The 12,531-nt window shown below is 51.8% G+C and overlaps 1 protein-coding gene across 1 annotated transcript in view; it reads right to left on the minus strand.

Moving 5' to 3' along the window:
* SORL1 (sortilin related receptor 1) overlaps positions 1 to 12,531 on the minus strand; it is a 160,010-nt gene that overhangs the window by 128,582 nt on the left and 18,897 nt on the right. The window contains exons 3-5 of the mRNA XM_060017766.1: positions 8,729 to 8,854; positions 1,960 to 2,121; positions 504 to 571 (exon numbers count right to left, since the gene is read on the minus strand). Coding sequence (XP_059873749.1) covers positions 504 to 571; positions 1,960 to 2,121; positions 8,729 to 8,854 — 356 coding nt within the window. The remainder of the gene's footprint in view (positions 1 to 503; positions 572 to 1,959; positions 2,122 to 8,728; positions 8,855 to 12,531) is intronic.

Consider the following 12,531-nt stretch of genomic DNA (forward strand, 5'->3'; position numbering starts at 1 on the left):
CTTTCATGATGTATGTTACATGCACAAAATGTCTCTTCTTCTCTCCTAAACTGCAATCTCCTTAATAACTATATCCATCAGTTATTCAACTTCTTACACCGTAAAGCGTCTGTTTTATATTCAGCAGACATTCAAAAAAAGTATGTTATGAACAAATGAACGAATTTTAGAGAAAAGTCCCCACTTCTGATATGATGCTCTAAAAATGAAGGTCTTTTAGAAATTCTAATACATGCAAGAGCTTCAAGATTCCCCTGGATTCCCTGACGGATTGAAAAATGCAAAAGCTCTGTCACTCCCGTCACAAGTTACCTTCCTTCCTCACCCCCCCAAACCCCTGGGGAGTCTGTTATACCTGCAGCTCTCATTCCTGGGTCTGGAATGTGTCTTTCCTGAACCAGATGCTTCACATTTCAGGGGAGGGCAGATTTGCCCTGCATGAAGGAGCTAGAACTGAAGCAAGGGGATTATGTAACTCAAATTTCTCAGATGGCACGACTTACCAAGAAACGGACTTCACATGTTCCTGAATCATGATCCAGGTCTGGCCAAAATCGTCTGATTTCCATAGCTGCAAAGACCAAAGCGACAAGTGGTCACGATGCAAGAGGCGTGATGTAAGATCCCTGAATGGCATCACCAGCACACACCCGTGGAAACCCCAGCCTCAACAATACGTCCCCTGTGAAGACAGGTGGGGAGATCACATTACCCAACCCGGTTACCCCACGTGCCAACAAGGGCAGGAAGGGCAGGAAGTTCACCTTTGCATTCTTCTCCATTCGGTTACTAAGGTCTCGGTACCTCCGTATTGGAAGGAAGGAAAAACGATCGTGACTTGTCTTCCTTTTACGGATTATCAGAAATTATATTTTACTCAAGACTGACCCTCACGTGGTGGTGAAAACAAAAGGATTATACTCAGTACTTCTCGCCTGGGAAACAGTGTCCTTGAAAACCCATAATGGGACACAGTGATGAAAGCTGAATGCAGAGGACTCAGGGAATCCCCGGAACACAAAGGTGTGGCCATGAGTAATGGACTTGCTGACCTTTGCCCCTCAACTTCCAAAGACAAAACCTGAGGGTTCCTGTGGCCCTAGGGACCAGGGAGCAAGAAGCAGGAGATTAAAAACAAAAATAATCCACCTACACTGGTAAACAGCCCATACTTGGGTTACTCCCTAAGGCGAGTGAAGATAAACAGGTCATGTTTTGGTTAAACAACCTGCAAAGAAAAAGAATCGTTCCAAGGTTCCTCTGAGCAAAGTCATTTGAAACTCATCATGAACCCCATCCTACAGGGCCAACAGGTTCCACGGGATTATGCGAGATCAATACCCTTGACTTGGCGAGTTTTAACCTTGAGATAGAAACTTACCTGGGCGCTCTCCCCATCTCTCACCTTTCCTTCAAATCCGGGTTAAAGGAAGAAAATGCACACATTTATGTTATATTCACACACACACGTGCGCTCGTGTGCACGCACGCGTGCACGCACGCACACACACACACACAGCAAGAATATTTAAGTGAATGGTAACTTCAAATAAATGGTAGGCAAGGGCAGTATGTTTAAGGTGGAGGATGGGAAAGGTAGAACAGAAATTCGACAAGAGGTCCCAGCACAGCTCAGATGCCAGCCTTCCCTACCTGGCTCTCTTTGATTTAATTCCAGAGACCCGATTTACCCCCAGGACTAACAGAGGTGTCCCTGCAGCAAGAATGGCCTGATGTGTAACTAACAGGGCCAACCGGGGCTGGGTGTTGCTCCCTGGCTAGGAGGCAGACCCAGGGTGCCAGGGGGATATAGTTTTCCGCAGCCGTGGGAAGTGAAATAGTAGCTACAAAGGCTCAGCCCGAGAGAGGAGGAGGGAGGGGCTGGGGGAGGTCACTCGAAGGACAGGCGATCCACTGGGGCAGAACAGAAACCTCAAGGAGCCCCAGAAGCTCTCTTACCTGCTTGTTGGGGTGAGACCTGTCAAAGCCCAGGAGGAGGTTAGAGGCCTTGCTGTGCAGGAGGAGGTCGGCTGCCCGGAATGGGATGGAGAAGCCTTGAATGGTGTTGCAGAAGTCAAACGTGGTCCAGAGGTACTGGGCATAAGCATCTGCAAAGATGTACTGCAGGGAAAGGAGGAGAGCTCAGAGCAGAGCCTGGCCGCGCCCAAACACCCCTTCCCCAGCAGAGTTTGAGTGCCCACGCATGCAGAGGCCAGGGGCCGGCACCCTCGCACATGGTCTTCTTGCCATCTCCTGACAATGAAGAGACTCCGGTGCATATCACACGAGGCTCGGCAAAGGAAGGGTGCAGACGGGCTGCGCTGAAGCCAGGTGGAGCTCTTGTTTACCCAGGTAATGAAGCAAGCCAAGCCTTTCTATTTTTTCTTTCAACTGACTTGGCCTTTCTCATTCCCCGGGGGGTGACCCGGTCACAATCAGAGGGCGGCTCTAGGAAGCCAGGCAGAGGAGCCCCGCTCTCCAGGCTGGCTGCACACGGATGGGCCTGCTCACTAGCCGTGCATCCTCTGACACACCTTTCCGGGAAGACCCCTGATATCACACCCACCCAGGAAGCTTAGCTTCCCCTTCTTGCCCCTGTGCCGGGTGACAGGGCAGCTCTGAGGACCCAGTGGCCACTGGGGCCGGCAGACTCACTGTGGGGCACAGCGGGCAAGCAGGGACCTCACCTCATTTTGCTTCCCCACGGGTGAGTGACTCTGAACAAGTCAGGCTGGAGAGTGACTGCCGGCCTGAAGAGTTCTCAAGGGGAAAGGATCAAAGCAATTCAACTGAACAAAAGTGCACCGAACATGCACCCTGGACCAGATGCCGAGGGCGTCCCAGAGAAAGCAGAGGACCCTTCCTCTTAAGCACCTTCCGGTCTAATATGGGAGAAAGACGTGTCTACAGCCAACTACAGTGCAAGGGGAAATGAGACCAACTGAGAAACCATGGACAGAGTCCTATGAGAGCACAGACTACAGATCAGTTCCGGTTTGGGAGATCGGATATGACTCCACAGAAGATTTGGGCCTTGACGGGCAGACAAGACTTCCACAGGGAAGGAACACGCCGAGTCAAGGGCAGTTTGACTTTGGGAACAAAAGAGGAAGGGAAAAAAAAAAACAGTATGGGTTTGGTGACAGTCTTGGGGCTTGAGGGAAATATCAGGAAATTAAGGCTGGAAAGCCCAGAAGGTGGCAGGCCTTGCGTGCACACAGAGAGCTGGAGGACGTCCCCTGCTCCCAGGAGCACAGGGTGGCTCAGAGGATGACTGTGACCCAGAACCAGAGCTGGGGGGACCCAGCGCCACCAAAACTCAGCCACTGACATCCTAGAAATCACGGACGCACAGGAATCAGTCCAAGGACGCTCTCCCTAATTGATTCCACCTGCTCCAGACCCCGCTTCAGCTCTAACAGCCTCAGCCTGGAGAAACAATCTGCACTTGTCTACACGTTGCTTTCTGACATTCCTGCTCCTTCTCCTTCACGCTCTCTCCCCACATCCAGCCTGTAAACTTCCCAGGCAAGCGTTTTATGTGTTCTCTCTCCTCTGTTTCCTCCACAGCATCTAATGTAAAACTCCAAACTCTGGAGAAGCCTAATGAAGTCTAACTCTAAAGGGTAGCAAATGGTATGAAAGCAAAAACTAGCGGAACCAAAGGCAAAGTGATAAAAACAATTAGGACCCTAAGGAGGACCATCATCATTTGGGGTATAAAAGTGTCCCCTAGAAATAACACAGCCCATCTTCCTGCTCTGAAACTGTCTTGGTTATTTGGGGGAGGGAGTGTTCTCTCAGTTTGAAAAGTTTTCTCCAGAAACACCTATCCCATGGCTGCCTGCAGTTTCACATTTGAGGACCTAGAAATCCCATGTCCGGCCACAGAACGTATGATGTTCATGACAGTAGCCATGATTTTTCTTTTTTCTTTTTCTTTTTGTTCCTTTAGGCTGCGCCGCGCAGCATGCGTGTCTTAGTTCCCCGACCACGGATTGAACCCATGGCCCCTGCATTGGAAGCGCGGAGTCTTAACTACTGGACCACCAGGGAAGTCCAATAGCTACAATTTTTCAAGAGGCACTTAGTATGCACCAGGCACTGGGCTGAATGTTTGCACACCTTGCCTCTTTTCACTCACAGCGTCCCTGCAGCAACTCCAAGCTATGATACTGTCATCTCCTCTCTTACCAATGAGGACACTCATGCTTAGAGAGGTCGGCTGCCCAAGGTGACCAGGAAGAGGCAGCATTCGTATCAGCGCCTGGCTGGTTCATCAGACCTTACCTCTCTCCTTCCAACAAAAAGGCAGCCTTTCCCGAATTGAATCCAGAGGTCTTAGCCTGGACTGCTGGGCTCAGTGAAGTACCTCCTCTCTTAACCCAGTCCCCAAGCTTCCCTGGAAACGCTCTTGCCTTCTGCGACACGGTCGCATCATCGCTCCACGCCCCACCCCTGACCATCTGTCTTTGACTCTCTCTTGCCAGCCCCTCTGTCTTCTTCAGCTCCTCGCACTCAGGTGACCCTGACTCCTCCATCCTTGGCCCGTGGCTTATGGCTCATCCTTCCAAAAGCTTCCACCACCGCCCCTCCAGGAGCCCGCACTCCAAGACTCTCAAATCTCCACGCCCACCCTCATGTCTTCCCAAGAGTCTAGTTTTCATGACCTTCTTTACCTTCTCAGTCAGCATCTCCACCTGGATGTGCCCAGATATTGCTCTCTGTCCAAAACTGAATTCTTCGCCACCTGCCCCCCAAAACCCACTTCTCCCTCCCCATGTCCCACGCCCTATCCACGTGACACCTTCTCCGGCCCCATTACTCACCATTAGGGTCTGGTTTCTACTCCACTGCCTTCCCTTACTTTCAATCGGCCACCTACCCTGTTAGGTTTTCCTCTAAAAGGTCTTTCACAATCAGTGCCTTCCTTTTTCTTCCCAGTGCTACTAGCGCAGCCCGTGGTCCTACTAGAGACTATGAGGAAATTGGGGTCAGCACTGGGTTTTACTCATCCTCCTGGCTTCTAGGACCAGCAGGGAGCGAGACCCTTAGAGGGTGGATATTAGGTTTGGTAAAGTGACTGGGCAACGTCATGCCTACAGTAACCCACGGGCTCCCTTTCTTACCGTCCTCTAACCTTGCCCTTCCAGCCCATTCTGCATGCTGCCGGCAGACCAGACACAGGTCCCTAAGGGACAGTATTCACAGTAACCCGTCAGCTCCAAGGTTCTTCCATGGCTCCCTCCAGTCCTCAAGGCAGAGGGAAAACTCCTCCCTCTTCAGGTGGGGCCCCACTGACATCATTAAGCCATTCAGTGCAAACACTCCCCTCCCCGCCTGCAGAGAAAACACATTTGGCACCCTGAAGCCTCTGCCCATGCCCTTCTCCTCCCTGATCCCCTAGGGTTCCCACCAGCTCTGCTCCAGCTACAGAAACCTGCCCATCTGTGAAGCTCCAACCCTAGTTCCGAGCACCCACCTCTCTGATCCAACGTTACTCTAATGACCTGCAGCTTCCATCCCACCCTTAGGCACGTGCTTCCTGCCGCTAGGTACCATCCTCCAATGTGCACAGAGTACGAAGGCATGGGACGTCCTACTCTGCTTTTAGTCCCGGGACGCCTGGCTGTCAAGTCTGCTCGAGGCGACCCTGCAGACTGGCCAGCAGAGCTGACCTACTAGATGCTTCCTAACCTGGGCAATTTCAGGAGCATCCTCACCGCCACCCCCTACCTTTCCAAGCACGTCTGCAATCACTTAATATTCCAGACGTGCTTCATCTTTTCCTTTAGCTTAACGCTACGTTCCCTCGTAAAACACAAAGACCTCCGGAGAGATAACAAAAGTCACTACAGAATTCATCCCCATGTCAGCCTAAGTGACTGTCTCCAGTTTCGAGTGAAGAAGCCAAGAGTACCGTGAAAGGAGGATGGGCAGACGAAGCAGGGAACGGACTCACCTCCAGGAGGTGGGAACCAAGGGAAGAAAGAGAGAGCGTTTCACCATCCCACCTGGGACCAGCCTCTGCCTGGAAAAAGGCAGGACCAGCTCTCGCATCTGTGGAGGCTGGGAAACCTGACCACACATCCAGTGACCTTCAAAGAGCCCAGACATGTCTGGACACTGCTGACTGACCTCGGGTGCACTGTGAGGCTGGTGGAACTGTCAGGTGGCTAGAGCCGCACGCTGCTCCAGGCGGTGGCACACAGGGGACCGCAAAGAAGGAAGTGGGACGGCGGGCTGATTCGAAAATAGACCCAAACTCTCACGTGACCCCACAGCCGCTCCATTTACCTAAGCAGCGCCTTCTTTCCCCTCCTGCAGGCCACGCCCCTCCAGACTTCCACGTGGCCCTTTCGTGACACCTTAGCCCTTCCGAGCAGCTGCGAACAGTCACTTCCACCATTTCCAATCGCCCTCCGTGGCAGCCACGCTAACGTCTGTGCACAGGTGATTGGCCTGGGCCCGGCACCTTGGCGTAGAGGGCAAAGCACTCAGCCATGGGGGATGTTTATCAGGAAATGGTAGGTCGAGTGGGGCAATCTGCCTTCCAAGGGACAAAGGCAAAAGTAACCTAAGTCATCAGCACAGTAAGAGTCACTTCCTTCCTGAGAAGTCTGAGGAGGGGTAACAGCCTCCACTGGGGAGTTACAAACCCAACAGGGAAGGCAGCATCCCTAACCTCACTCAGCCTGCTCCAGCCCCAGCTCCAACAGCCACCAAGTTCTCCAAGAAGGCAGCCCTATGCATCCTCTCACCAACTCCAAATCATCCCCAACTCAGCCCTGAGAAATCGGAGCAGCCCTGCTCTTCAGGTGACAGCACTGAGGCCGCGGGCCCATGGCTCCCACCTCACCTGCAGCACCTAGAGCTCCTCTATTGCAACCATTCCCTGGTTCTCCTTCCTTCTTGCCCTAGCCCCTGCCCTGCTCCTTCACCCTCTCCAAAAGCCCCAGATCCTCTCCCCGCACTAAACCACCCCCGCCGCAAGCCCCTAACTTCATCTTTCCTGTCTTCTGACTCTTCCGACTGTTGGGTTCAGCAGCTGCTCACCGCAACCCGCGACAAGCAGGAAGGGAGACGGAGCCTGCTTACAGACACCTGTGCCCTGCGGTCAGAGGCGAGGAGGGGACGAGATGGGGCTGAAAGGGACAACAGAGCAGTTTCGAGAGCACAACTTCAGCAAGAGTTAACTTCGGGACAATGTGTAATAGTACTACTGCTACTAATAATAATGATGGATGGGTACCACCTGACGTAGAGACTAATCCAAGGGCTGTTTGATTCTTGAGAGGCAGATTGATCCACAGGAGATGCAACACGGCCAGCAAGCTGGACCCTGGGGCAGGGCTCCCCAGTCACTCGAGGGACCGCGAGTCCCCAGTACCAGGCCTGCCAGTGCAGTGGTGGGGAGGGCGCGGCGGGCCTGCTGTCCAGACTACAGAACCGATTCCAACCTCTTTCTGTGCTTTTCTTCGCAGAGGGAAGAACTGCTCGGTCACCTTGGAGTTAGGTTAGAGGGGAGTTTGTCCTAACTGCCCCTCCACTTTGAGACCATCGGACGGGGCTGATATTAACTAGTAGGTACCAGTGGCACCTATTCTAGTTGTTAAAAAAACAATTGCTTCTGTTAGTAAACAGGCAGTTTAAACCCACGAGCGGCCCCTCCTACAGCTCCATTGGCCTGGTCCCCTCCCCAGGCCCAGCCCACAATCCAGCGACTGAAAGGTTAATGCCTGCCTCAGCAGGGTGGCCTTCAAAACCCAGCTCCCTCCAGACTGGGTCTGTTCTGATTGGTCAGGGCCATTCCGGTGGCTAAATATTTTGAATACAGTCCCTGCTAACAGACCACAGGCAACCTGAGAAGCCAGCACTGCGGGGCAGGGGGGCGGGGGCGGACCTGCTCAGAGGACCCTGTGGATTTCCCTCTCTCCTTTCCGGATGAGCAAAAAGCAGCAGCTGCCCCGTACCTTCGCTTTGGCTTCTAAGGAGCTAGGTTTCGAGCATCCTTAGAAGCGGTCATCCTATCCTGGACATGAGCTCGGGATCACTAGAGCGGGGAGGAAGGCAGCCAAACACAGCTCTCCAAGCTCAAGGTACCTAACCCACAGGAAAGCCTTGCTTCCCGCACCCCCCTCTTCCTCCCTGGGGCCCAGGGCCATCTCAAGTCTAGGCTTCCTCCAAATCAAACTGCCCGGGTTCTACTGCAGAAACAAAGCCCCAGGGCAGACAGCTGGGAAAGCAAATGAGGAGCCACAGCAGGATCAGCTGCCCTGGTTTCCCCTTCTAGACCGGTACAGGCTGGAGGGAAGGGGGGTACACATGCACGTGTGTACGCACACTGGTGATACCCATGAAACCAAGACTTCAGCGGCTGCCCTGGAGGACCTAGATTAGACCCCAGTGCAAGCCCCAGTGGCCCTGGGTAACATTTGTGCCCCCTATGAAGCAGGCGACTTATCAGGCAGTTGGCAGACGCTTTGGGCTTTAACCTGCCCTTGTTTGTCTAGAAATCCTGCCTGGCCAGGACCTGGCCTGCTTGATTATGCACAGCTCTGCCCTGAGAATGACATTCTGTCACCGACTCCCAGGTAAGCAGAAAAACAGTCCCCAGCTGCCTGTCACGTGGCAAAGACGCCCAAGCGCTGCATCTCCCAGCCCTCCTGTAGCACAGCCGTGGTCGCAAAAGACAGCCCCACGCGGTCACGACAGGTGACGTCCTTACACGCTTGTTGTCCGCAGGACTGTGGTAGAACTGGGCGATCACAGCTTCGCTGCTGTTCCCCTCGCCGAAGTTCAACTTCTCTGAGATTCTCCTGAATGATCTTCCGTAGTCGTAAGACACGTACACCTGGAAGACGGAGGTGGGAAAGAAGAAAAGGATCGGTGAGAAAAGTGGCAGAAAGGCGGCTCCCTCCGCCTCCACTTGCAAACGCGTCCCCTGCGCCCTGAGTGTGGTTCCCAACGGGTCCCTGATACCATGAAATTACAGGTGTGAAGACAACCCACAAAGGAGAAGCAGGCCACCTCTGTGTCTGTCCCCAAGCCAGTGGCCTCTTTTCTGAGGCCACAACAATTCCCTGGAGGGGGAGACGCGCAGACAGAAACCATGATAAGCTCCTCACCACGGCCGGGTTGAGTGTTTAACAAACTACATCCAGAGGCTGAGAAAATGTGATTGTCTGAGGGGAAGGGATTGAGAATTTGTTTTGCCATCTGTTGAAATGTACCCAAAAGGTAATCTAATTCTCATCCTTCTGCTGGGGAGTTCTGTCCTTACAGCATTCCAGACGATTAAAAAAAAAAACCCTCATGGGTTTTCAGAGTAGCCCCAGAGATGAAAAAGAGAGCAGTGCTAAGTGATTAAATATGCACAGAAGCTGCACAGAGGGGTCCCAGAACCCCCCTCCTCCAGCACCCTGACCCTGTAACATGGGAGATTCTGAGTTTAGAGGAACAGCAGGGGGGGCCATGCAGTTGCCAACGGTATTTACTTCTCTCTTGCTTCCGGGTCTCTGGCTCCCCGGTAACCACAGGTATGAAACAGAAGAATAACTTGTGCACTGAGTGTCTACCAGGTGCCCGGAGGCTACCTGAAAGCCATCACACCTCAAGAAAGGGATGGAAGAAATGGAAGTTGTCAGATCGTTTGTCCCTAGACTTTACTACCCAGGCACTGTGAAATTAATACAGTCAGTGAGTTTAAAATGAGCCTGACAGATGAATATAACACTATAATGTTATGAACACTATGAATATAATACTGAGTTAGAATTGGGGAAAGTGTTAAAGTAAAAGGACAGGTGAATCCCAAGAAGAATGGGAACTCGGGACGAACCCCATCGACTCAGCAGCAAACACGTTCTGAGGGGTTCATGGGAGCCAGATACTGCGCTAGACACCAGGCATACAAAGACACGGCCCTTCACATGATGGGCACGTAAACATGTCACTGCTGGTGAACGATGCCCCCACGTGAACAATGAACTACACGGTGTTTGTGCAAAGAAAACCAAGCGCACATGCGGGTTATTAATATTTATTAGATGTCGAGGTTGGAAGAGCACAGATAGAACCTCTGCCAACATCTGGAAGAATTCCTGTTACAAACACACACACTTAAGCACAGCACGTGTTCCCCGACTACCAAACACACGGTGAGGGGCTGCCACAGAAACAGCTTCCTAAATTCAGCAGGTTGAGCGTTCAGAGATCATTTGAGTGGTAGGAAGACCAAGCGGTACTTTCCCACTTCCATCCTCCAGGCCAAGAACAGACACGAAGTGTTCCTTGTGACATTCAAAGTCACACACAGCAAACTGACGGCTTCTCCAAAAGGGAGCTCAGGCTCCTCCCAGCCCTAGCATCGTCCCCTACACGGATAATCCACTCCGTTACCTCCTCAGAGGCACAAGTGTGATAATAAGCTCACATCGGGGCAGAATTTTTCAGTAACAATACTCTTTTGTATACATCAACTCTCTTCATCTTTAAACCCCGCCCCCCCCCCCCCCCCCGTGAGTGGGTCTCTCCTTTGCCCCTTTCCCTGGACCACAGCAGGTGCTCAGAAAAGAATTCTGAAATGAATAAATTTCACTATAAACCACAGCCTGAGTAAATGCATGTGTTCTGTGAGTGAACAAAAGAGAGTGAAATGAATGCATCCCTGACTCAGTGAACAACTGTTTACAGTTAAGAGATAAAACTCAGAGAAATGAAGGACTAGCCCAAGGTCATGCTGCTAGAAACTGACAAAACTAGGAGGGGTTCCTCCAAGCCCAAGTTCAGCTGACTTTCCACTCTCTCAAGTCAACGTTCTGGGTGAATGTTCTCCTCTGCACGCTTGCATTTCTCTGCTAAAGAGGAAGATCACACACCAAAGCTACAGCCCAGGCACTGGAAGGAACACTGGATGGAGAGAGAAAACACCACCTTGAATGAAGCATGGGGCCTTCCCCGGACACCCCGCCACACCTCTGCATCACCCGCTGGTGGTGGACGTGCGGCCACCCTCAAAACCACAAACCTCGCCCTTAACGTTCTCGTCTGTAAGCAAACTCCATCCCTTTGGGGCTTATACTAAACAGAAGTGAGGAAGGTATGTGAGGGTCCATGCTACGCCTGAGGCTCTCAAACTGTTCATCGGCCTTGCTTCCTTTCTCCAGGCTGGACAACTCCAACATGGTATTTTGAGCCTATCCTCACAATTCTTATCCCTACTTGATCAACAGATCAATAGGGCAAAGGCCAGCTCGGGGCTGTGCACAGCTATTCACCTTCCTCCACAGTGAAGAGCCCTGCAAGGGCCTCTTCCAGTGTTCAGACGAGGCCAAGTGGGCTGATGACCTCATGGCCTCCACACAGCACCCCGGTTGGTACATTCTGGGTCAGGGTTTCTTTCCCTAGCATGCTGCCTCACTCACGGCCCACAGTGAGCTCCAGGTGAACTGAGGCAAACGTCCCCAGGCTCACTCATCCTGTGCTCCTACCGTTTGCTTTGCATCCAGACACAGGTTTCTGCACTAATTAGTCTTCTCTGGCCTCCCCAGGACACTACTCCCTCAACTAAATAAAGAAGAAAGGAGTTTCTCTTTTTTTTTAATTAAAGTATAGTTGATCTACAGTATTATATGAGTTTCAGGTAGACAACATAGTGATTCAATATTTTTATAGGTTATACTCCATGTAAAGTTATTACAAAACAAGGGCTCTATTTCCCTGTGCTGTACAACACATCCTTGTGGCTTTATATACAGTAGTCTGTATCTCTTAATTCCACACCCAGTTTCTAAACTGCCAAAAGTTGCTAGTTAGATCAGTCTTACCTCTAAAGATGGTCCTTCAGAGTGAACGGTTTTAAATTATTTCCCCTGTACTTCAAAACCATAAATAATAACGAGAAGGAGGAGGGGAGGGGGAGAAGGGTTGAAGTGTCCAGAAAGCATCTCTGTGTCTGGGGTTGTTCTAAGTACTTTACACCCATACTTCTCAAACTGTAACACGCCTACAAATCACCCAGCAGGACACAAGTCAAAATGCAGACTCAGATTCAGGAAGTCTGGGGTGAGATTAGGGATTCTGCATTTCTAACCACCTCCCACGAAACCCGCACACTGCCGGTCTGCAGACCACCCTTTGGGAAGCAAGATTTTACAAGGACTATCTCACTGATGGATGAGAAAACCAAGGGGAAATGAAGGAATTGGCTCAAGGTCAGACTGCTGATGGATGGTAGAGCCAGGATTCAAACCCATGCATTCTGCTCTCAGACCTGGGGCTCAGCTAGACTCCGGCTCCCACAGGCTACAGGCGCGGGCCCGGCTCCCCTGCCAATCCCCAGGGGCACCAGTCACACCACTCTGGGTACAAGGGCAGTGAGTCCTACCATTCTTGATGCCTCCCCTGGTTGATTCTGGTCTTCTGGTAGACACTATCTCTGGAAAGCTCTTTGGTCAATTATGTGGCAACCGAGTACTTGATAAAATACGTCAGGAGGGTGCAGAAAGGAAGAGGCGGGGAGGGTCAAGA

The sequence above is a fragment of the Delphinus delphis genome, chromosome 8, assembly GCF_949987515.2.
Source record: "Delphinus delphis chromosome 8, mDelDel1.2, whole genome shotgun sequence".
Lineage (NCBI taxonomy): Eukaryota > Metazoa > Chordata > Mammalia > Artiodactyla > Delphinidae > Delphinus > Delphinus delphis.